The sequence below is a fragment of the Peromyscus eremicus genome, chromosome 11 (assembly GCF_949786415.1).
Source record: "Peromyscus eremicus chromosome 11, PerEre_H2_v1, whole genome shotgun sequence".
Lineage (NCBI taxonomy): Eukaryota > Metazoa > Chordata > Mammalia > Rodentia > Cricetidae > Peromyscus > Peromyscus eremicus.
The window spans coordinates 25,825,856-25,848,663 of NC_081427.1; the positions used below are offsets into that span (position 1 = coordinate 25,825,856).

A 22,808-nucleotide genomic window follows, 5' to 3' on the forward strand; every position below is an offset into this window, starting at 1 on the left:
GATGAACTTGAAACAACTGATTAGGGACTGTAATTGCATTTGCTAAATTCCTATGATGCAGAGAAAGAGTTAGGTTTACTACAGGGAAACCCGGCAAACAGTCTTAGCTCACCAAGGTTAGTCATGTTAGTTGAATGCACTAACTGAAAACACCTTTGCGGATTTCTTCATAAACCCACAACTCCAATATAGTCATGAGAACATCAGAAAACTAGAAATTGAGGGACATTCTACAAAACACTTGATCAGCATGGCTTGAAACTGTCATGATCATCAAAATAAGGAAATGAGAATTGGTGACAGCTAAGGGAAGCCTGAGCAGACAAGGGTACAAATGCCTTGTGCAACCTGAATGCATTCTTGGGATAGGAAAAAAGCATTAGGTAGAAAATAAGGAAATCTAAATAAGGTATGGACTTTGATTAATAATGATATATAGATATCCATTCATTCTTTGGTAAATAATAATATTTACATATAGACCCATTTCTTATAATGTGTGTCAAACCAATGTAAGATGTTACAGTAGAGGAAATGGTGTGGGCACTGTAAGAACACTCTGTAATATCCTTGTAGCTTCTCTGTAAATACCTGAAGATGCTAAAATAGAGTTTATTACAAATAAATGTGCTCATTTAAACAGCTGGTTTATATGAATCACATTCCAAACTAATTGTATCCCCCTTATTATATTAAAGTTGCCACCCTCGAGTCATTTTTGATCAGGACTTGGTGAATTACTTGGGAACTCTTTAATAAAAACCTCATTAACACCCCAAGAAACAAAGCTGAATGTCACTGAACATCATCCCATGTGGAGTGCCGGCCACTTTACCTACAGGAGGCCTGTACTTCGGTTACTCCTTTTGGTTGTTTTTTTTTTTTTTTTTCATTTGCAACTACGAAAATTACTTTTATTGTTGACTATAATCTTTAAAAAATGAAAACAAACCCCAATCAATGTGACTTCACATGACACATTTGGAACACCAGTGATGAGAGGTCACAGCACCTGTCCCCCAACAATTCCACCACATTTAGTTGCACCCTCCTCACCAACCTGAAAGAGGCTGGATGTGAGAACGGGACACTGAACAGAAGATGTGACAGCAGGATCCTGTCTTCTCAGCCCACCTTACCATGGAGCCTGGGATGCTTCTGATGGCCTTTGTAGTAGAAACCTCTCCTTCCAGCCACAGTTTGTCTGGGTCACCTCGTCCCACACCATTCCCATAGACCCCTGTCAGTTAGGGAAGTTCAGGATATACACAATTCATAATATGTTTAATTATGAAAAAGAGGCAAATGTTTTCACCACACATCTCTTCAGCAGCCTGTGTAGGACAGTGGAAAGAGAAGGCCAGAGGGTCTGAGTAGATCATGCTGCAGCACACAGTCGGAGTCTCTGGAATCAGTCCAAGAGCAGAGCCAAAGGCAGAGTCTTGGGAAATTGGGAATCACTGAACTGGTGGGGACACTGTCACCATGCTAGACGCTGAATCAGAGAGGGGCAGGCAGGCTGGCACAGATGGGCATTTGGGTCAGGGACATGCAGGCCTTACAGTGCAACAGCCAACTCATTCAAAACACTCCTGCTGGAGGAGGCCCTCGAGGCCCTTTCTGACTCCTGTGAGGGATGAAAAGCCCCAGCCCAAGGAAGATCAGCCCCAGCACGAAGCCTCTGATGCCACTCAGCATCTTGCTCTGGGCAGACTCGGACTGTGCACGCCACTCCACAGTGACAGGGCTCTTCAGGCTGGGGTGTTCCACCCGGCAGGTGTAGATGTCTCCTCGCTGAGGGGTCATCTCCAGCATGACCAGGACCTGGAAGATCCAGTCCCCGTTCTTAATAAGCTCCGTGGACACGACCTGACCATTCCGGAACCAGAGCATTTTGATCTGGCCTGGGTAGAAATCTGTCACCGAGCAGACCAGCAGGTTGTGGTGGTTGAGGATCTCTGTCCTGGACAGGGAGATGGTTACCTTGGGCTGCTCGAGCCTCCACAGGGAGGTGGGGGTCCGTCTCCTCGTAGCTGTGTCTGCACACCGTGTCCACTGTGGCCCGTGTCCTCTCCATGAAGTCCTCCAGGCTGTTCCAGTACTTCAGCCCATGACCGCCCCAGCTCGGTCACCACGCGGTGCTTGCCCACGTTGCTGCCGTAGCGCACGAACTCCTCCTGGTTGTAGAAGTATCTGGTCACCAGCTGCATGTGCTGCGTCCTGTTGATGTAGCAGTAGGGCTCGAACTGGTACACGAAATCCCCTGTGGACAGACGCGGTCAGCCTGGGGTGGCGCTGGGCAGCAGAGGTCCCCGGAGTCCGCGGTCTGACCCGGTGCCGGTGCTTCAGGCTTTCCGTTTTGTTGTTTTCAAGGCTTAGGAAAAACATTATGCTTATTGTTCGATTGACTGGTCAAAATGCTGATCAAGTGTTTTGTAGACTGTTCCTCAGTTTCTAGTGTTCTGACGTTCACATGACTATATTGGAGTTGTTGGTTTATGAAGAAAGCCACAAAGGTACTTTCAGGTGTGTATTCAACTACCATGACTAACCTTGTGAGATCTGATTGACTCCAAGGCCTGTGATCTTTAAAGCCTGGTTGTGGTGAATTCAAGACCAGCTTGGTTTACACAATGAGTTCAGGACAGACAGGACTTCATGGGGAGGCCCTATCTCATAAAAACAATAACAAAAAAAAAACCCCAAAAATCTAAAACTGAACTAACCAACCAACCAACCAACCAACCATCTCCCATCTATACAGCTCCCCACCTTTCAGTTTTAGAATAGTTCCAAGAATAATCCAGGGAGCACTTGTGTATCCAGCTTTCTGACTACTCAAATCTCATCTGACTGTGGTCCGAAACTATGAGATTGTCAACATTGCTATTAACTCATCCCTGGACTTTGCTCATTTTTCAACAGGGTTCCCACCTTTCTCACCTTGGGAACCAATTCAAGAGAGTCCAATTAACTTAGCAGGGCTTACCATTTTAACTACTCTTGGTTTATTCCATAGAACAGCTTCTACACCAATAAAACAGTGTCAGATGTGGGTGACAGGGATTTTTAAGGTTAAATCTCTTTCATTTAGAATAACTTTCAGATATGTGTTGTGGTACCTGATGTAAACACTTGGATTTGGTAACAACTTCCATGGTATCTTTTTAGTTCCTTTTTTTTTTTTTTTAAACAAAAGTTCCAAACAGTTACAGCAGAGTGAAAAATTACTTACAGTTTGAAGTCATTGATGTCCATTCTCCTTTCCATCGTCATCCTGTCCTGGGGACTTCTTTCTTTAGTGGTCCTCTCTTGTTCACCATTGCTGTTGCCACCACTTTAGTCCATCTGGGAAAATATTATTTCATATTTGGAATATTAGAAAATGGAGTCTATGGTTAGACTCTGTTAGCTACAAACACTCTACTATTGGGCTGATATTTAAAATTGATTAGTTTCATCATTCTATTCTTTTGCTCAGAAATTGTCGGGCTCTGCTCTGTAATTCCAGGGAGAGTCAAGCTCTAAAACACTACTGCATGCTTTCTCTATCTTCTTTCTGCTCTTCTACATGAACAAACTTCTCATGGCTTCCCAACATGAACCTTTTCTCCTAATGAGTTCCATTCTTCAGCGTCCAACTGACATACCACACCGATACAAAGCTCAGTGTTATGCTAACAACCGTATTTGGAGTACGTTTTGTTCCCCAGTTTCTGTGCTTTCTCATTTCAAGCTTTGTCCATAGTTTGAAGAATAGCTCAAGGCTTATCTGATGATTCCCTTGAGTCCATAAAGAGCATTTACTTCTAGTAATTCAGATGTCCAATGTTTGTCCCACAATGCATTCAAGTGAAAAGAAGAGTCCACTTTGTGGTCTTAATTATGCTCCCTCATGTGTCTTCTCATTTTGTTATTCCCATCACGATACTGACTCCTTGACAAGCTACACTCTTTGTATAGACAAAGTCCTCTCCCCTTGCACTCCCTGGGCACAGTGAAACAATTGCAGAATTTCAAAAGACATTTCTATGTAACAAGAAAGAACAAAAGAGAATAAACACCAAGTTTCAGGAAGCCACGAACAACCCAGTTTATATAATACAAGTAACATCCATCTTCAGGCATCCCATCAGTCAGGGTTAGGATCCGATGTATTGGCTTCCAACTCAAAGAATAGCATAAAAATCTATGAATTTATCCATCCTTGTAAAGAAGTCTATAGATCAATCAATAGAGAATCAAAACACTGGTTTTTCTTCTATATGACTCCTAGCAGAGGGGCTGTTAATCCTACCAGGTGAGAATAAGACCACTACCATGATTTTTGAGTCAAATTTGAATCAAATTTTATTAAATACTGGCCAGGTCCATGGATACTGGCTAGGTCCATTCCTGGGACTCCCAGAGTACAGCACTGAATTTCATCTGTCAGGGCCTTATAAAGGCAAAACTCACAAGGCTATATACTTCCTGACTTTGTCCAATCAAAGGCAAGCACACATCTTGACGTACTTCCTGCCTACACACCTCCTGCCTATGTATGATCAAGCACCTCCTGTGCCATTGGGGCAACCAAACCTGTTTACAGAAGTGGAAACTCGGGTTTGTTATCTTACATTAACAGCAGCCCCCAGCATTCTAGGAAGTCATCTGTCCTCGGTCAGGTGATTATAGGTAAGAGGCATTTTTGTTTTATAGATCTCTTAAGCACAGTAATTTAAACTTAACATGTAACTTCAGCTGCCACAGGGCAAAATCCCCAAGGTAATTTCAGGATATAATATGACTGCTATGGTTCCAGCTATCACATACACATTCTAGGAATAAAGAAGAAAAGAAGAAGAAGAAGAAGAAGAAGAAGAAGAAGAAGAAGAAGAAGAAGAAGAAGAGGAGGAGGAGGAGGAGGAGGAGGAGGAGGAGGAGGAGGAGCCCAAAAGGCCTTAGTGACTGTAGACATTTCCTGAACAATGCTCACTTCATTTGATTAATCATATTTACTATCAAGAGGGCACGCCAGTAAAGTAAGCAGAGTATATTGTTGCCCTGAAAAAATGGGATTGTCTCCTAGAAATGACAAGGAAGCTACACACATTTTATAGTAACAATATGGCTGCCTAAATAAGACCTGAACAATGATGTCACCAACATGGAAGGTGGGAATCTCATGGTGTCCTAGCCCTACACAATGAACTATAAGCAATTATTGACTGCCGAGAGAGAGGGAGAGAGAGAGAGAGAGAGAGAGAGAGAGAGAGAGAGAGAGAGAGAGAGAGAGAGAAATTAGCCTTTTTCTGGGATGAGCCCCCTAATTGGTTATTCAATACTCAGAGAGGAAAAATTAGTCTTTGCCAAGGATGAGCCCCCTAATTGGTTATTCAATACCGAGAGAGGGAAAATTACTCTTTGCCAGGGATGAGGCTCCTAATTGGTTATTCAATACTAAGTGGTGAGTCCTGAAATCATATGGATATAAGCAATACCAAACAGACTCAGTAGGTTGTATTAATGTACTTATGTGTTCATATATATCTAACAATAATAATCAGGGGAAAAGAAGCTATGAATTTGAGAGGTGTAAGGGGGAGCATGGGGAGTGTCAGAAGGAGGGGACCTGGGAGGAAATGGAGGAATGGAAGGGAAAGGGGGAAATGACATAACTGTTTTTAACTAATTAAAAAAAAGAAAAAGTGGGATTCTGTTCAACAAGTGTAAAGGGGAGAATGGGTACTGACTGGATATACAACTAGTCATTTCTGCTATCTCTGACTGTGTCTATAATAGAAGTCTTCCTCAGTAGATGTCTCCAGCTCTATAACTCTGGTTCAACTTAAAACATCCATTGTCTTTGTGTTTTGAGTTTTTTTTTTTTTTTTTTTTTTTTTTTTTTTTTTTTTTGCCAGTAGTTATGTGGCTACATCACCTTAGAAACCACTACCTTGGTGGCTTCCTCTTTTTACTGTGTGTTGTCTCGAAATAGGAAGGCCAATTGTTTGTCTGGGATTGTCACAGCTGTTTTCAGTTATTGGCTTAGTACTCAGGCAGTATCACTGGTGACTTTCTGTAGGTTGATTAATTACTTGTTCTGTTGTGACAAAATATCGACAAAAGTGACTCAAGGAATGAAGGAAGAGTTTATTCTGACTAACAGTTCCACGGGGGTACAGTCAACCATAGCAGGAAAAGTATGGCAGCTGGAGGAGGCAGTGGCTAGTTACACGGTGTCCACAGTCAGAAAGAAGAGAGTGAAGGATGCTGGTACTAAGCTAGCTCTCTCTTTTACATGCCATTGGGACCCCAGCCCATGGAATGGTGTCAACTACATTTAGGATTGATCTTCCTACAGTGATTAACCTAATATAGATAACACTTGACAGACACACCCAGAGGCCTATTTCCATGGTAATTCTAGGTCCTATCAAGTTAATAAGATTTACTATCACAGTGGGACTGGTCATTCAGTACAGGATGCTATGGAACTGTCCTCCAGCATCTTGTTGCTAACACCTTTCCACTTTGGGTCATGTGATGTGTTGTGGCCAATGAGACATGAGCAAGTGTCATGACAGAGGCTTGAGAAGCACTCTAAGTGGCCTTGCTTAGTGGTGGCACCGCTCTGTAAGAAACCCAGGGTAACCAGATGGAGCAGCTGCCTGGCTGAGAGCTGGAACTGTTCAGTTGCTTGTCCTAGCAGCTTCCAGGCAGTTCAATGAAGCTCTTTTTGACTTTCGCTATCTTAGCAATCGTAGAGGAGACTCCAGAAGGAATGGACCGATGAACTTCTCTGCTGAAGTTACGTAAAGAGATATAACTGATTGTTGCTGTTTTAAGACGCTAAATGTTGAGGCAGTTTGTTATGCATAAATAGAAAATGGAGACACTTTGGATATTGTTCAGAGAAGTTATGGTTTGGACTAGGTTATGGGCTAGTCATTTGTCTGAGTACAAACTATGGTTTGAAATACAAACAGTTGGCACTCTCTACCGCTGCTTCTGTACCTGTGGGTTCAACCAACTACAGATAAATATATGCAGGAAAATACTGCATCCAGGTTGAACGTGTACATATTTTTCCTTGTCATTATCTCCTAAACATTGCATCACAACACTATTTGCATAGCATTTACATTTTCATATGCTACAAGTAACCAGGGGATGATTTAAAGTGTAGAGATGCGTGGGTCAGATGACAGTACTAAACCACTCTCTACGGCGTTTGAGAAGTCCCAGAACCCTTCACTGTGGGCACAGAGGGACCATTATACTCAACAGTCAGCGTGTGGTTTGGGTCACTCATCATTCATTTCTTCATTTTTTTCCTTTGTAACTACTTTGGGCGATCAATTATTTAATTACTGTATGGAATTCCTTTGGCTCCAGTGTTTGAACAGAAAGAGGAAGTTGACCTAATTCAGAACATTTAAAGGTCAGGGCCAGGACTCAGGTTCAGATTCTCCTTTCATTGAAGCTTCAGTGGTGCAGTCAGTTAGCATGTGGTGCTTACACAAAGTCTCTTTTCAGAATACAGACACTGGAGTTCGGAAGGATCTCAGGAGAATGGTTCCTTCCTTTTCTTTGATACCGGGGACACCCTCAAATCAGAGAGACCCTGAATTCAACATGCAGCAAATGGTCATGTAGAGCTCGGGGTGTGCCAACTGATGTGCCTGTCTTCAGAGTAATCTGTCTATGCTCAGCAAAATAAAAACAGATGTCCCTAAAGCAAGCAGCCACTTTCTGATCAGAACTAAGGCCCACTCCCCAGGAGGGAGTTCATATTCAGGACCATAAACCTGGTTAAAAGTCGATGAGGTCGTAGAGCCTAGTGAAGAGGCTACAGCTGTTGCTTTGTTAAATGGACATGTTGCGTCCATCAAGTTGCGTTCTAAACAATTACGTTAATCCCAGTAGATGGATGGGATTGTCAGTTTTGGTAAGAGAAGTTTCTTTTTCCAGTTGGCAGAAGTAACTGCTGAGACCCACATCTGGTCCTAAGAATAAATGGCGGTTGAATACTCAGCCATAAATGAGGCATCCATCTTGTCTCTTCAAGGCCCAGGGAATAATTGGAAGAGAAGACGGAAACAATGCAAAGAGCCAAAGGATGGAGCAGACTGTTGTGCAGCTCTGTCTTCTGTGTCAAGCGGCCTCTGTGCTCTTGACTTCACAGTGCCTGTGATGACCTGTACAAGATTAGGCCCTTCAACACCCCATCATAAAGTTGGGAAAGGCTTTGAGACTCCAACCTTTCCCGAGGATTTATAGGCAGTTAACAATAGGCAGGGGGAATAAGAGACCTTTCTTTTTAGTGGTGTAGCTACCCGTAAGTTGCCCACGCAAATAATCTCTACTGTACTTCTGTAATCAACCCTAATAAAACTCACAGGCTCATAAAAAAAAAAAAAAAAAGACGTGAAAATAGAAGGGGATAAGTTGGCAAAAAAAGGGGATTTGAAGGAGTGGGACAAGAGAGGGTAAGTGGAGCACGGGATGGTGTTGGTGGTGGTGATGATGGTGGTGGTGGTGGTGGTGGTGGTGATGATGGTGGTGGTGGTGGTGGTGGTGGTGGTGGTGGTGATGGTGGTGGTGATGATGGTGGTGGTGGTGGTGGTGGTGGTGGTGATGATGGTGATGATGGTGATGGTGGTGGTGGTGATGGTGGTGGTGATGGTGGTGGTGATGGTGGTGGTGATGGTGTGGTGGTGGTGGTGGTGGTGGTGGTGGTGGTGGTGGTGGTGGTGATGGTGTGGTGGTCCAGGTGGTGGTGATGGTGGTGGTGGTGATGGTGGTGGTGGTGGTGGTGATGGTGGTGGTGGTGATGGTGATGGTGGTGGTGGTGATGGTGGTGGTGGTGGTGGTGGTAGCAATGGTGATGTGGTGGTACACCTTTGTTCCAGAAAAAAGTTCCTATAAGTTCATAAAGGAGTTCAAGGAAGTCTTCATCAGGGCAGTTTCTGGTAGCAGAAAATTACTGCAGGTGTCACCTGTAGGAGAATGGATGAGTAACCTATGGCAGAATGTTATGTATTTTGTAAAAGATTAGATTTTACATTGAACATTAGTATGAAAATAAGGAATAATACAGTATAATTTCCGCATCAGAATGATGCATGCACCCGAAGCACACCCTCTCAAGAATATTGATTTATTTGTAACACATATTAAGCATATTTAAAAGGGGAAGGGATATGAAGAGAACATAGAGCAATGAAGGAAAGAAGTCAAAATAAGGCACGAACCTTGAACTGTGGAAATAGAGTATGCTGGTAACTGGTGTTGTGATTGATTAAAAAGTTTGTAGCTGAAATTTAAGAAGAACCCCAAAGAGTTCTCGAGGGCATGAATGGTTGGTGAACTATTTGCCATTGGAGGTAATTTGTACACTTGCATTCACTTGATCCTGAGTAACTTCCCAAGCAGAGGATCATTTACATGTCAGATTTCAAGATAACTAATAGTGTGCAAAGCAACAGGATTCATGTTCAATGGAACAGAAAGCGTGACAACTGGGTGAAGCAATTCTCTCTACTAACTCGAGGGTGAAATTCGATGTCACAACATGATTACCAAAAATATGAGAGGGCAAATGTCAAGAATTTTCCTGATGTTTTCCTCATGGCATTCTCTTCTATTTTAGTTTCGTGTATCAGCTATCCATGTTTTAATCCCAAGTGGAATGGACTTGCTGGAAAGAAATAAAAAAATCTGAGAATGTTTACACATTATAGTAACAGATATTTTCCATATCATCCTTAATTCCTGGTCAGAGCATGATAAAAGATAGTGCATAGATGAAAAAATATGCTTACTAACTTTTCTCATTAGTGAAGAGGGATCAAGAACTAAATCTGAATGATGAGGTGCTGGTAGCTCAATGCACTAAAACCACTTAAAGCTGATATTTAGGATCTTTGACCTCTTATGTCATTTGCGCTATCTGAAATCCAACAGGGCACCGTTGAAAACTATGATTTGGGGATTCTATGTAATTCGTATTATATGAGCTAATTCTCTCCAAATTATCTTCTTTTCTTTAATTGCTTCATTGTTTCTTTCCAAAATCTTCTGTGTAGTTGTCTTTGCCTGTAGCTGAAAGTTTTTCTGTGTCCTGCCCGGCTGGCAATCCGGACAAATCTCTCCCACTTGTGTCCCCCAAGTAAACACACAGAGGCTTATATGAATTAAAACTGCTTGGCCATTAGCTCAGGCTTCCTACTGACTAGCTCTTACACTTAAACTCAGCCCATTTCTGTTAATTTGTATGTCGCCACATTTTCTGTGGCTTTACCTGTGTGCCATTACATGCTGCTCCCTGGATGGCAGGCTGGCGACTCCTGACTCAGCCTTCCTCTTCCCAGAATTCTCCTTGTCTGCTTATCCCGCCTATATTTCCTGTCCTGGCTACTGGCCAATCAGCGTTTTATTACACCAGTGTACAAAAGCATTATCCCACAGCATTTGCCTTCTTCAGACTTATCACTGTTAAAATGGAAATTTAAGTGGCTCCAAATTGCTCTTGAGTGGGGCAAGGTGCAGGATAGAAGAAAGAAAATTCCTATCTCTATGGAGTTTATATTTTATTGGCTTAATTCTGGTTAGTTTTGAGTATAAAATGTTTAATATTATGATACAATAGTATCAGAAAAATGATTTTTATAAGGTACTTTTGAAATTTGGTAAATTTTTGTCCTGATACTGGTAATCTGGATCCTAGGGTATTTGACTGTTGTGACATGTGTGCCTATAGCACAGGTTTAAATATAACTTGGGTCAAATAATATCTCTAAACAAAAGAAAAGATATCTGGAATAACAGAGAAAAGCTATAGAATGCTAATGTTTTTGACATTCATTATCATTTATTTTTTAAGAATAATTTTTTAATTTTTTTGAAATTGTAGTATAATTATATCATTTCTTCTCTTTGCTTTCCTTCTTCCAACTTCTCCTATCTCTCCCCCTTGCTCTCTCTCAAATTCATGGCCTCTTTTTCTTCAGTCATTTTTTACATGCACACACACACACACACACACACACACACACACACACCCTCCACTCAGTCTGTATAACGTTACTTGTATGTATGTAAATTGTTCCAGGGCTGATTGCTTGGTATAGGCTAGCAGGTTGGAGGAACTTTCCCTGGGAAAGACGTTTCTCCCACTCTCAGCATTCTTTAGTTATCTGGAGTTCTTAGTGTAGGGCTCTTTGCATTTTAACGGGCTGTGGTTTTCTGTGATGTTCTCCATCTGTTCCAAATAGAAGTTTCTTTGATGAGGGGTGAGGATTTCAATTGTCTGTGGGAATAAGGATAAATATTTAAAATGTAGTTGAAGATTATGCTGGCTCAGTAAAGTGGTGATTGTAGGTTCTCTTCCAAGATCTGAGTTCTCTAGCCCTGGGGAGTTGGCTAAGCTTCCATTATCAGACATGATTTTACTCTTGCTAAGTGGGTGAGCCTTAAGTCCAACTAGAAAGCTGTTGGTTGCTGCCAAGATGGGAGTGCCACTATTGCATCCTTGGAGTTATTGTGCTATGCTGGTAATTGTTGTGGTTCATACATGTCTTTATTTTTTTTGGAGAATTTTCATACATGAATATTGTATTTACATCAATTCCAATACCCATCCAACTCCACCCATGTCCCCTCCCACTTGACCTCATCTTCTTTAATTATTATTATTACACACACACACACACACACACACACACTCACTCACACTTTACTCAGCAGGTTTTTTTTAGTATTGCTTGTATATATATCTGTTTTGGGCTGACTGCTTGAGATTAGGTCACCTATCAGGGGTCTCATCTCTGGAGAAGACTGAGTCTCCTTCTCTGAGAAGCTATTAATTGTTTATAGATCTTCACCTAGGGGTGGATCCATGTGAAATTTACACCATGCACATTGGCAATTTTTTTTTTACATCCTTTAGATGTTTGAAAGGTGTATCTTCCATTGAACATGAGCAAAAAGTTTGATGCCCTAAATTTTTATAGTTGGGCATTTAGTACATTGAGATACATTCTAATCTTTTCTCATTATTGCTACTTAAAAGTTAAAATACATTCATTTATTTTATTTGTGTGTGTGTGTGTGTGTGTGTGTGTGTGTGTACCTATGTACATGTGTGCACGGGAATGCCTTGGCAGGTGTGTAGGTCAGTGGACAACTTGTGGGAGTTATTTCTCTCCCTCCACCTTGTGTACTGGGCATTGGAATCAGGTTGTCAGGCTTAGTAGCAAGTGTTTTCCTCCACTGAGATCTCTCATTATTTATGGCAATGTCTATGATGTATGAAGTAAATCCTCCCAATACAATCTTGTTTGCATCTCACACAATTTGCTTCCTGAACTCTTTCCCATCCTGAAAATCCTGGGCCTTGTACTTTTTTTCTCCTCCGTGTTTATTGTTTCTCAGTCAGTCCCTGTTTTCTCTAGTTCTTTGAGGAGTGTTGTATCAGTTACAGGAAGTTGCATGGTGGAGGAGCAAACGAGCTCCTATAGAAAGGATATTGAACAAAGCTCTTGTCCAGCTTACCAGGAAGTATCTGGGTTGGGAATATGAAAGTGATATTGCCAAACAGTTCCATCCATTATAAATTAGTCATTTGTAGCAGTAGGTTATTTTAGATGTTACACATAGGCTAGATATTTTAGAGTTCTGAACTAATTTCTTCATCCTTCCACAATCACTAATTAAGGCATTAAAATAAATTCATAACAAGAATGACAGTTTAATAATTTCCAATTGTACATCAAGATTTAGTTTCTCCTTTTCCTTGATCTTACTTATACAAAATCAGAATAATATCTACATTTTAAAAGCAAGAAAATTGCTGTGTGTAGTGGTGCATATATATGATCCCAGATCTTGGTAGGCAGAAGCTGGAGAATCAGGAATTCAAGGTCATCTTTTGCTACATAGAGAATTCGAGGTCAGCCTAGGTTACATGAGATCCTTTCTCAAGAAATGAGCAAACAAACAAACAACCAAATGAGAAAACTGAAGGTTTAATTTGTTGGATGACAACATACAGGTCTATTTGTGAGGTTTCTAAGCACATGCTCTTCCCATAATACACTAACTACCCTGGAGACTGAATCCCAACCTTTACCCAAATAAATAAATAAATCAGTCGATAGCAATACAACTTTGTGTGATCACAGACCTGAGGAATGCTGTGGAACTCAGACGAAAGAGCAAATATCTCTGAGGACCAGGGCCAACTCTAAAGGCTTAAGGAGAAGAAGACCCTTAGATAGCAAAACCCAAGAGAGAAGGCTATGCATGTGCCTAAAATTCCATTTTATATATATTCATGTACTTTCTCAGATTCTTTTCTAAAGAACACAATATACAGCTAAAAGAAAAACAACAACAACAACAACAACAAAAACCAAACCAAACCAAACCAAAACCAAAAACCCCAACCAAATATAGTCAGTATTGCTATGTAAGAATTTAAAGCGCCGGGTGGTGGTGGCACACGCCTTTAATCCCAGCACTTGGGAGGCAGAGGCAGGCAGATCTCTGTGAGTTCCAGGTCAGCCTGGTCTCCAGAGCAAGATCCAGGAAAGGCACAAAGCTACACGGAGAAACTCTGTTTCAAAAAACAAAAGAATTTAAAGCAAATATACTTTTCAGTTTTTTTACATTTACGTGTGTGTGTGTGTGTGTGTGTGTGTGTGTGTGTGTGTGTGTGTGTGTTGTGGGCCATGGAACATTTGTGGAGATCACAGGGCTACTTATGAGAGACTGTTGTCTCCTTTCACTATGTGTGTCCAAGGATATTGAACTGGGGTCATCAGGCTTGGTGGCAGGCACCTTTACATACGTCTCCCTGGCCCATATACTTGTTTTTACTACGTTAGACAAGTTGTCTTTAAATTAACAACACTATATTGTTTGCATATTTTATGTCAATCCTCAGGCCGAGTCACAGATGGGCGATATGGGTTTGAGAAATCTTTCTACTGTCATTGTGCCTCAGAACATCTTCAGAGAAATGAAAACAATGTTGTAATACATGGAAAGCTCTGTCCTTTCAAGAGAAGCCCCTGAAGCCACATTTAATTATAGCTTCTAATTAAATTGAGTCATAAATTTAAACAAAAATACATACTATTATTTGTAATATTGGCAAAAAAAAATCACAGATTTGTGTAATAGAAAGGGTCAAATTAATAGAGTCCCCCTAAGGAAAGCTGAGACCCAGAGGCAAAATTTTAATTTAAGTTTTTTGTGTTCACTGATTTCTCTCTCACTTCTTGAATAGCTTCCTCTAAAACATCAGCTGTCCGTTAAAACATGAAAATCTCAATTCTCATTAAACTACAGAAAGTTTCTTGGGTTGTGTCATCTTTCATCTTTCCTGCCTCTAGGGGGAAGTGTGTTTTCAACAATTCTGTCTCCAGGAGGTGCGTTCTTGTGGGTTAAGGCTTCACTATGGTGTTATCTAGTGTGACTTCGGATTGGCTGGACAGTCTGCAAGGACCCTCACTTTACAGGTGTTAGCCAGGGTTCTGAGGCAGGGGGATTGTAGAGAAAATGCCCCAGATATTTTTACTGCATTTCAAAATATCATGGCTACTACGTGGTAGTCTTTCCTGGTGAGAGCGGATAAACATGTGGACACAAACTTCACTCCACAGAACTAGAAACAAAATAGAGCCTGGATATTGATGAAAACATCTCTGAATTCTAAAAGAAAAGCCTATGAGTGTCTGTAATATCACATTTAACACTAATGTGTTTAGGTTTTCCACTGGCTAATCTTATTCCTTTGTTTTCTTTGACAATTGAAGTTGATAATTAAATTCTGAATGTGAAAAACATGGCCCCCTCCCCCGAAAGGAGCAATACTTAAAACCTGAGTTCAAGGCGATTTCTGTTTTTCCCTTTTCTTTCCTCCTTCCTTTCTTTCCTTCTTTCTTCCTTCCTTGTTTTGTTTATTATTATGATTAAAATATTATAAAAGTTATATTATCAAGTGGTGTTATTTTCAGTTTTACTGTTCTGAAAAGCCTGAAAATTTATTTTTACATAAGTGGGTATATGTATGTGTATGTGTGTGAGTGTATGAGTGAGCCTGTGTGTATGTGTGAATGTGTGTGTTACTAGGCATTGAATTTATCTCAGGCAAATTCCAGTGATCCATATCCCCTGCTGTCCCTCTCTCCCTCTCCCCCGGCTCTCTTTCTTTCTCTCTTAATTTTTAATCTTTTATTTGGTGACAGGATCTTATAAAATTAAATTGCACAGGTTGGTCTTGAATCACTCTGTGGCCCAGGCAGCCTTTGAATTTGATGCCTCCCGAGTAGCTGGAGTGTCAGGCCCGCATCACCAGGTCCAGCTATAAGTGTGATGATACAAAGAATGCCACTTACAGTGGGAATCAGCTTGGTTACCAAACCTGTTTTACATAGTATTATAGGTGATTTTCCCAATAAAAAATATCTCCAGGGGACAAAGAGACATTTAAACATACCTTGCACACTCTTTGGGCCACGGTTCTTCAACTATAGAAGCAGAGATGTCTTTTCCGGCCTGAGAGGGCAGAACTCCCTGATAGTCACACATGATAGCTCCTGCTGGTGCCTAAAGCACTCTTTGAAGCAAACAAACCCTCCTTACTCAAACCCATAGGCTTGTCTTACTGTTTATAATCTCGTGCTTGTTTGCGTTTGAAGACTATTTGTTTATTTATTATTTTCAAATCCCAGCTTCTGTTCACTTGGAATCTGCAAGGATGTGTTGAACACAAGGCCAGCAACATTGTGGCCCCCTCCCCGCTGTTTCTGGGCGGATCCACAGCTTCCTCTTGTCTGTGCTCTTTAGTAACAAGTTGGAAGCTGAGCGCTCCTACCCAAAGGCCACAGGGAGGCTATGGTCCTAGCCATAACGTAATCGCACTGCCCTGCTGTTGACCCAAGGGCGAGGCTGGGCAGCGCCTGAGATGCGAGAGGCACTCACACAGGGTGCCACTGAAATCCCAGACTCTTCTAGCGAGCCCACACCGTACCCTGCAGAATCATATCGCCGTTGGCTGGTGTTCTCCAGACACAGGGCATACCGGGTGGTAATAGGAAACCTCCGTCCCTCATGTCTCCTGGCAACCAGTTGGAATCCACTAAGACCCTTGGAATCCAGGATTTAACTGTTGTCTTTTTTTTTCTTAAATAACTATGAGCCTATAAACAAATGTTGGCTCTCCCAAGAGTTCAGGAAGGATTTAATTGCTGTAAAGCGTTAAATGTCAGCTTCCAATGTGCGTGGATAACTAACTCTTCAGAATTAAATTTTATATAGAAGCCTCTTTTAGTGCTCGTTAGCAGCTCTAATTAAATAAACAAAAGCTCACTCAGGATTTAGAAACTCCTACTTAACAGCGAAGGTTTAGGGACCATAGTGCAGAACTAAAATCTAAGTAGCTCCGGGTACGCAAAGTTATCCGGAATTACATTTTCACTGTTAGAAAGGGCGTTGGAGGGAGGAAGTGCTGATGCCCGGAGTTGCTATGTCCCCAGACACTTTGCCATTTCATAGTCACAGAGGAGAGCAAAGACACTTCGGGGACGTGGGGGTGGGGGTGGGGGATGTCTTGGAATCTTTTTTTTAAAAAAAAAAAAAGCACCCGGGGCAGCGGGTGAAGAATCTCTAGCAAGTTTCTGCCGAAAGAGGGCGTACGTTTTAGCCTAACAGAATTCTTGCACACACCGACGCCCAGCTGAATGAAAGAACTTTTAAAAACATTTCACATTAACTTTAATTTGCGGGACTTTAGTGTCGGAACTACCTCGTGCAATACAGCCTGTTCCCACCGCAAATGTCTTTGCTGCGTGACCAGAAAAAGAGGGTGCACGTCCTTTTGGACCTGCGCAGCTGCGCGGTCCTGCGCGCCGCGCCTCTGGTCTGGGACATCCCCACAAACGTTTCTGCTCGGTCTGCATCGCTGTGGTAGTTTTGACCAGTGGGAAGATTGGGTCTCCCAGGCAGGACCATTCTGGGCATCTTGGAACAGAAGCGGCTGGATCTCCCAGCACTGGGGTTGGAGCAGACTGCTGTTCGGTACTTAGGGATTCTCTGGGGAAGATTTTTTTGGGGGTGGGGAACGACAGTCCCTTTTAGTCACCGGATTTAGCAAACAGAAACTTGGGGGGATGCTTTTCAAGGTCTGTGACACTTCCTGGAATGGAATCATTTACCCACCATTGGAAGCAACAAGTTTCGCTTTTCTGGTCTTGGTGACCCTGCAGAGGGTCTGTGCCCTGAAACACAGCGACGGCTGAGGTCGCTGAGATTCTAGAGTGCCCCAGCAGACCGGAGGGAGAGGACCCACGCCGGGTGGGGGAAAGACGGGTGCGGAAACCGCCCAGGCCAGATGGGCATACCAGGTCGGCAAATGAATCTTCCTGCGTACTGGAACCTTGTTCCTTGTTCCCCGACCTTGCTCCGGGGACCTGTAAGGTCAGGTGCGGGACAGGACTGGGTGCATCCAAACAGAACGAGGCCGGAGCAAGAAAAGAGGTGAGAGTGAGTGAGACCTATGGAATTTTGCACCGAAGCCACCAATTTGGAAACTCCAACCCCCGTTTTTGCAGCGTGTGTGTATGCCTGTGTGTTTGTGCATGTATGCGCGCGCATTTCTTTCCTTTCAAACATGTATACATTTTTTTTTTTTTTTTTTTTTTTTTTAAAGCCGGAGGCTAGAGAGAGCAGAGCCGGCGAGAGGCGGGGACCTTAGAGTCGCGCTGCGCCGCGAGGGCTCCCGCGGGTGTAGACGTGGGCGGCTGCGGCTTAGAGCCAAAGCTGAGCACCGGCAAGGAGTGGGGCTTAGGGACCCGGCAAGCGCGAGTAGGCCAGGGGTGCGGGGAGGAGCCCTGATGTAAGAATGTTAATGAGAGGCTCCCCCAGCCCAGCCCCCACCCCTCCCCACCCCCACCCACCCCACCCGCTGCAGAGACAAGCCCGGCCTCGGCGCGCCATGTGTGGTAACGCGCTCCGCCGCTGCCACGCTATTTAAACACCGGCTATGGATCCAGGAACCCGCGCGAATCAATGGGATCAAACGCGAAGGAGGTGCACCGTCAATTACAAGCACCTGGACAAGTCTAACTTTTATTTTTTTCTTTTACAAATAACGCCTTCAAACGCAACCTTAGCAACGCCCAAATAAGAAGCCACCTCTAAAGCCAAATAGCCTATGAGCAAAGGGAGGGAGAATATATATTTATAATAAGTCTATATGTATATTACAGACGCACAGGTTTACATTCGGTGAACTTTTTTTTCTTTTCTTTTTCTTTCTTTCTTTGCTTTTTTTTATTTGAAAACCCAGGGACACTGCAGAGGACTCTTCCTCTCTCTTTTGGCGCGTTACTCAAGGGGGTATTCTGTTTTTTGTTTTTTGTTTTTTCGGAGCGCCCAAGGGGGCGCAGGGACAGAGGCAAGAAGAGTAGGGAGGAAAGAGGCAGGGTGGGCGGGGGGCAGAGGGCGAGCCGGCGGCCAAGGCGAGGGCTTGCTGGCAACACGATGCGGTCCGTGCTGCTGCTCACTTTCTCGGCGTGCGTGCTGCTGGCCCGGGCGCTGCTGGCTGGCGGCGTGAGCGGTGGCGGTAGGGACACCGGGCCAGGCAGCGGGCGCCGGGAGAGAGAGGCGCTGGCGGCTCAAAAGATCGAGGTGCTTGTGCTGTTGCCCCGGGACGATTCGTACTTGTTCTCGCTGGCCCGGGTGAAGCCGGCCATCGAGTACGCTCTGCGGAGCGTGGAGGGCAACGGCACCGGGAGGAGGCTGCTGCCTCCGGGCACTCGCTTCCAGGTGGCCTACGAGGACTCGGACTGCGGCAACCGTGCGCTCTTCAGCCTGGTGGACCGCGTGGCGGCGGCGCGCGGCGCCAAGCCCGACCTCATCCTGGGGCCGGTGTGCGAGTACGCGGCAGCGCCGGTGGCCCGGCTGGCGTCGCACTGGGACCTGCCGATGCTGTCTGCGGGAGCGCTGGCCGCCGGCTTCCAGCACAAGGACACGGAGTACTCGCACCTCACGCGCGTGGCGCCTGCCTACGCCAAGATGGGCGAGATGATGCTGGCCCTGTTCCGCCACCACCACTGGAGCCGCGCTGCCCTGGTCTACAGCGACGACAAACTCGAGAGGAATTGCTACTTCACCCTCGAGGGGGTCCACGAGGTTTTCCAGGAGGAGGGTTTGCACACGTCTGCCTACAATTTCGACGAGACCAAAGACTTGGACCTGGACGACATTGTGCGCTACATCCAGAGCAGTGAGCGAGGTGAGCAGGAACGCGACCTGGGCCCTTGGCTCCGACCCAGCGGTTCTCGGTGGCTCCCCAACCCCCCCAAACCCCATCAACTCAGCCTTTTGCAGATCTCACTCTGCCCCGAAACCCCGAGGGCCCCAGGAGGGTGCGCGCGGGGACTTGTTCAGGTGTGAGCTGCCTGACCCAGGGGCGGGTTGAGGATAGTCCGTCGCGGTGGAAGGGGTGTGCCTAGAGTCTTGGGGAGGTGGACCTGGCCATTAGAGGGAACGTTTGAGCCTACAGCTAGCGCGGTCCCAAGTATGACAGGTGTTGTCAAACACCAAGGATTTCCCCTCTTCGATAGCTCCGGGGTCTCAAGCGGTCCAGGAATTTGTCACCCTTGTCCATGACTGTCGCGCGCCCCCTGATAGGGCGACGCCCGGCAGCGGCGCGCAGCTTTTTGACTACCTGGGGTCTCCTGGCTTCCCTGGCTGCTCTTTCCACAGACCCCAGGTCTCCCTTAAAGGCTCTTTGTGTTACTCTTCCATGACCCTTCTAGTCTCATATAAACAAGCTTCTGTGGTTTCCACCAAAGTGCGTCGCTGTGTCTGCACTCAGGCGACACTCACTTCCCCCGGGTGCGTTGGGCTTCGCAGACTCGGAAAGAGCGCAGAACTGGGCTTGGCCGGAGCGCGCGGCGGCAGGATCCGGTGCTGAGCCTCCTTCCCACGGGTCCACTTCCCGGGCTTTTCTCTCCGGAGTAGCTGAGGGCTTGGAAAAAGAGCCAAACTAGACAGAGAGCTTAGGACTGGAGGTTGCGTTTCTGTAGTGTAGACAGCTGAAGGAGCCGGAATCCCCGCACAGGGCAGTGACTTGGGGTGTCCCGGGTGGGGTTCACAACATTGGGGAAATCCCGCCTGTGTTTTCCCTTGGTGCGCAGGCGCCCGGAATGTCCGTGGTATTCCCCCCTCCTACCCTCCCCGCAAAGCTTCGGATGCTCCGGGGTGCTGTCCGGGTGAGACCTAGGGGGACCCGAGCCAGCTAGGCATCCAGCTTGTTCGTAGTTTGGACGCGGGGGACCTGAGTCTGCCTGTTGCGGGACAACTTAGCATGAAGCTTGGAGACTCAGAACAGGTGAGGTCGGCAGAGAAAGCTTCAGGAGTGGCGCCACAGCGGCCCCTCTCTCCAACTTGGCCACTACCGGTGAGCACTCCCTGTAGAGCGAAGAGATGTTGTAGACTGTGTGGACCGGACAAGTTTGACCGTAAGAACTCCAGACTGTCTGCGCAGAATCATTGTTAGGTGCTCAGGCAGGGCACTGGTTATGTAAAAGGCAAGTTCTGTGCCATGGTGGGCAGATTTGCCCCTGCTGGGCGAGAAAGCACATCAACTTTTCTCCCACTCTCAGTCCTCAGGTTACTGCAGCCTGGTGCAGTACTGGTGCTCCTTCAGTTCTGGGCTTCCAGAGCCTGGAGACTCCCTGGGGCAGGCTGGGCATGGGGGTGTGTCCTCCTCCTGGCTAGATCCGAGGTTTGCAAACCCTGTCATGGCCTCGTTGACCCCAGTGAGGTGGTGACCTTGGCACAGTGGCCTGCGATGGGAGGCCTGGCAGATCTGTCTGTCCTTGCTGTGTGGCCCCGGAGCTGCCTTGGTTCTGGGAGAGCCAGAGTGTGATGGCCTGCTCAGGGACTGCTGTGTCCTGGTTTAAAAGAACTCCAGCCTGCATGCTGCCCATGTTATTATTTTTAAACACACCAAGCTTGGTGGATATACTCAGATCTCTTCGCTTTTATTTCCCCTTCAGTTTAGTGGCCAAAGTTTGCTAGACAGGTGTGGTAAGGTTATGATCGTATGATTCTTTCCCTAAAACCTGTCCTAACAGTGATACGGCAGATTTTCCAAAATCTAAATAAAAATAGTTCCCCCCTTACCCTCCTCTCAATTTCCTACTCTTTTGTAGAGAAGGTTGTAAGCTCTCAGGGTGCTTCCTGTAGCTCTGAATCTTTACTTCACCACGGGCAGTCAAGGTGTTCACTAGGGGTTTAGTGTATGCTCTAAGTAGAGTTTGTGGCTCAGCCACTTGCTAGCTGCCAGGATCTTGGGCTGTTAAAGTGTACCCCAGGCGTTCAGATAAAGCAGGCTTCTGTAACAGCCTCATCTTGGGGATTCTGGGAGGTTTTAATGAGCTAAGCCACCAGAATGCCCTGAAACAATGCCAGACCCATGAAGGAAATGTGTGGCTTCCTTGTAGTGGGTGTTGTTTTATATATAATAATCACCTTCACCTAGAAGGGGAAGCCATGTCCTGGGAAGCACGCTAGGCCGAGAAGCACACATCTCTGGATGCAGCTTCTTTGCCTTGCAAGGCGCTGAATTTGGAATGTGTTTCTTCTGTGAAACAAGGAGCTGGATGAGAACTTGGGATTCTTCCAACTGATATTGAGGTCTGGATTGTATTTACCCAGATGTAAAAATGTAACATAGCATCCTGCCACAGAGGATCTTCTGTCCTTATGAGCCCTCCCCATCTCCTCTTTTTGGAAAGAACATTTCAACATTAAAATCAAATTATGGATATCTGAATATCTTTACTGGTAAAAAGTGACCTGTGGCCATCTTAGTAATAATGTAACTAAATTTTCTTGTGGCTACATGATGCCCTTTAGAAAGGAAAACTAAAAACCAACCAACCAACCAAACAATCTCTCTCTCAATCCAAGTAATTCTTATCTCCTAGGGTTTACCATCTAAGTCAATAATTGAAAAACTTTAAAAAGTTTAATATAATTAAAATAAATATACCTGAGCATGTGTGATTTATTAAAACACCAGTGGGATCTTACAGCATGCATTTATACTAGTGGCTAAGGAGATGGCCCAGAGTCATTCTCAACTCCCAGGCATGAGGGCAACAGAGAATTTATCAAGAGCTAGCTAGCTGTCTGTTGTTTTTGTTTGTACTTTGGGATAGCAGGGTACATTCTATAGCCCAGGTTGACTTTGAACTCACAATTCTTTTGACTCAGCTTCTTGAATGCTGGGATTACAGGCATGTGCCACCACACCCATCTAAGTGTGTGTGTGTGTGTGTGTGTGTGTGTGTGTGTGTGTGTCTCAACTCCCAGGCATGAGGGCAACAGAGAATTTATCAAGAGCTAGCTAGCTTCAGGTGGCCTTGAGAACTAGGGAGCAGGAGATGAGATTTCATAATGGGTTGTTTGGCCATGTATTGTATTTATCACAAGATGGTGACCATTTTTTGTATACATGGTGTGTGTGTGGGGGGGTGGCAGAGAACACTGGATAGTAAATTTTAAATATCCAAGTCTTTTTATAAAGTTTCTGTGTTTAATTCCAGATAAAAATTTGAGTGTAAAGGAGACATCATTATTTTTTCCCCAGAAATTCCAACGAAAATTGGACAAGATGATTCCTTAGGCAGGTGGTGATGTCTTGCTAGCTTTTTAAAATGCTCGGGATTTGTCTATTTGAGGTACTAAGGATATTCTAAAAACACTTTAGGAAATAGATGTCTGTGGCAGAAATACACACA

At 44.6% G+C, this 22,808-nt stretch overlaps 1 protein-coding gene and 1 pseudogene across 2 annotated transcripts in view; one reads left to right on the top strand and one right to left on the bottom strand.

Moving 5' to 3' along the window:
* Window positions 1-1,265: 1,265 nt before the first annotated feature.
* On the bottom strand, window positions 1,266-16,106 carry LOC131921542 (rano class II histocompatibility antigen, A beta chain-like; annotated as a pseudogene).
* Window positions 16,107-18,467: 2,361 nt separating this feature from the next.
* The window catches only part of Npr3 (natriuretic peptide receptor 3), a 66,610-nt gene continuing 62,269 nt past the window's right edge, over window positions 18,468-22,808 (top strand). The window contains exon 1 of one of the 2 annotated variants that reach the window (XM_059276534.1): window positions 18,468-19,288. In XM_059276534.1, the coding sequence (XP_059132517.1) occupies window positions 18,535-19,288 (754 nt within the window). In that variant the 5' untranslated portion in view covers window positions 18,468-18,534. The remainder of the gene's footprint in view (window positions 19,289-22,808) is intronic. The other variant, XM_059276533.1, reaches the window with a different exon arrangement.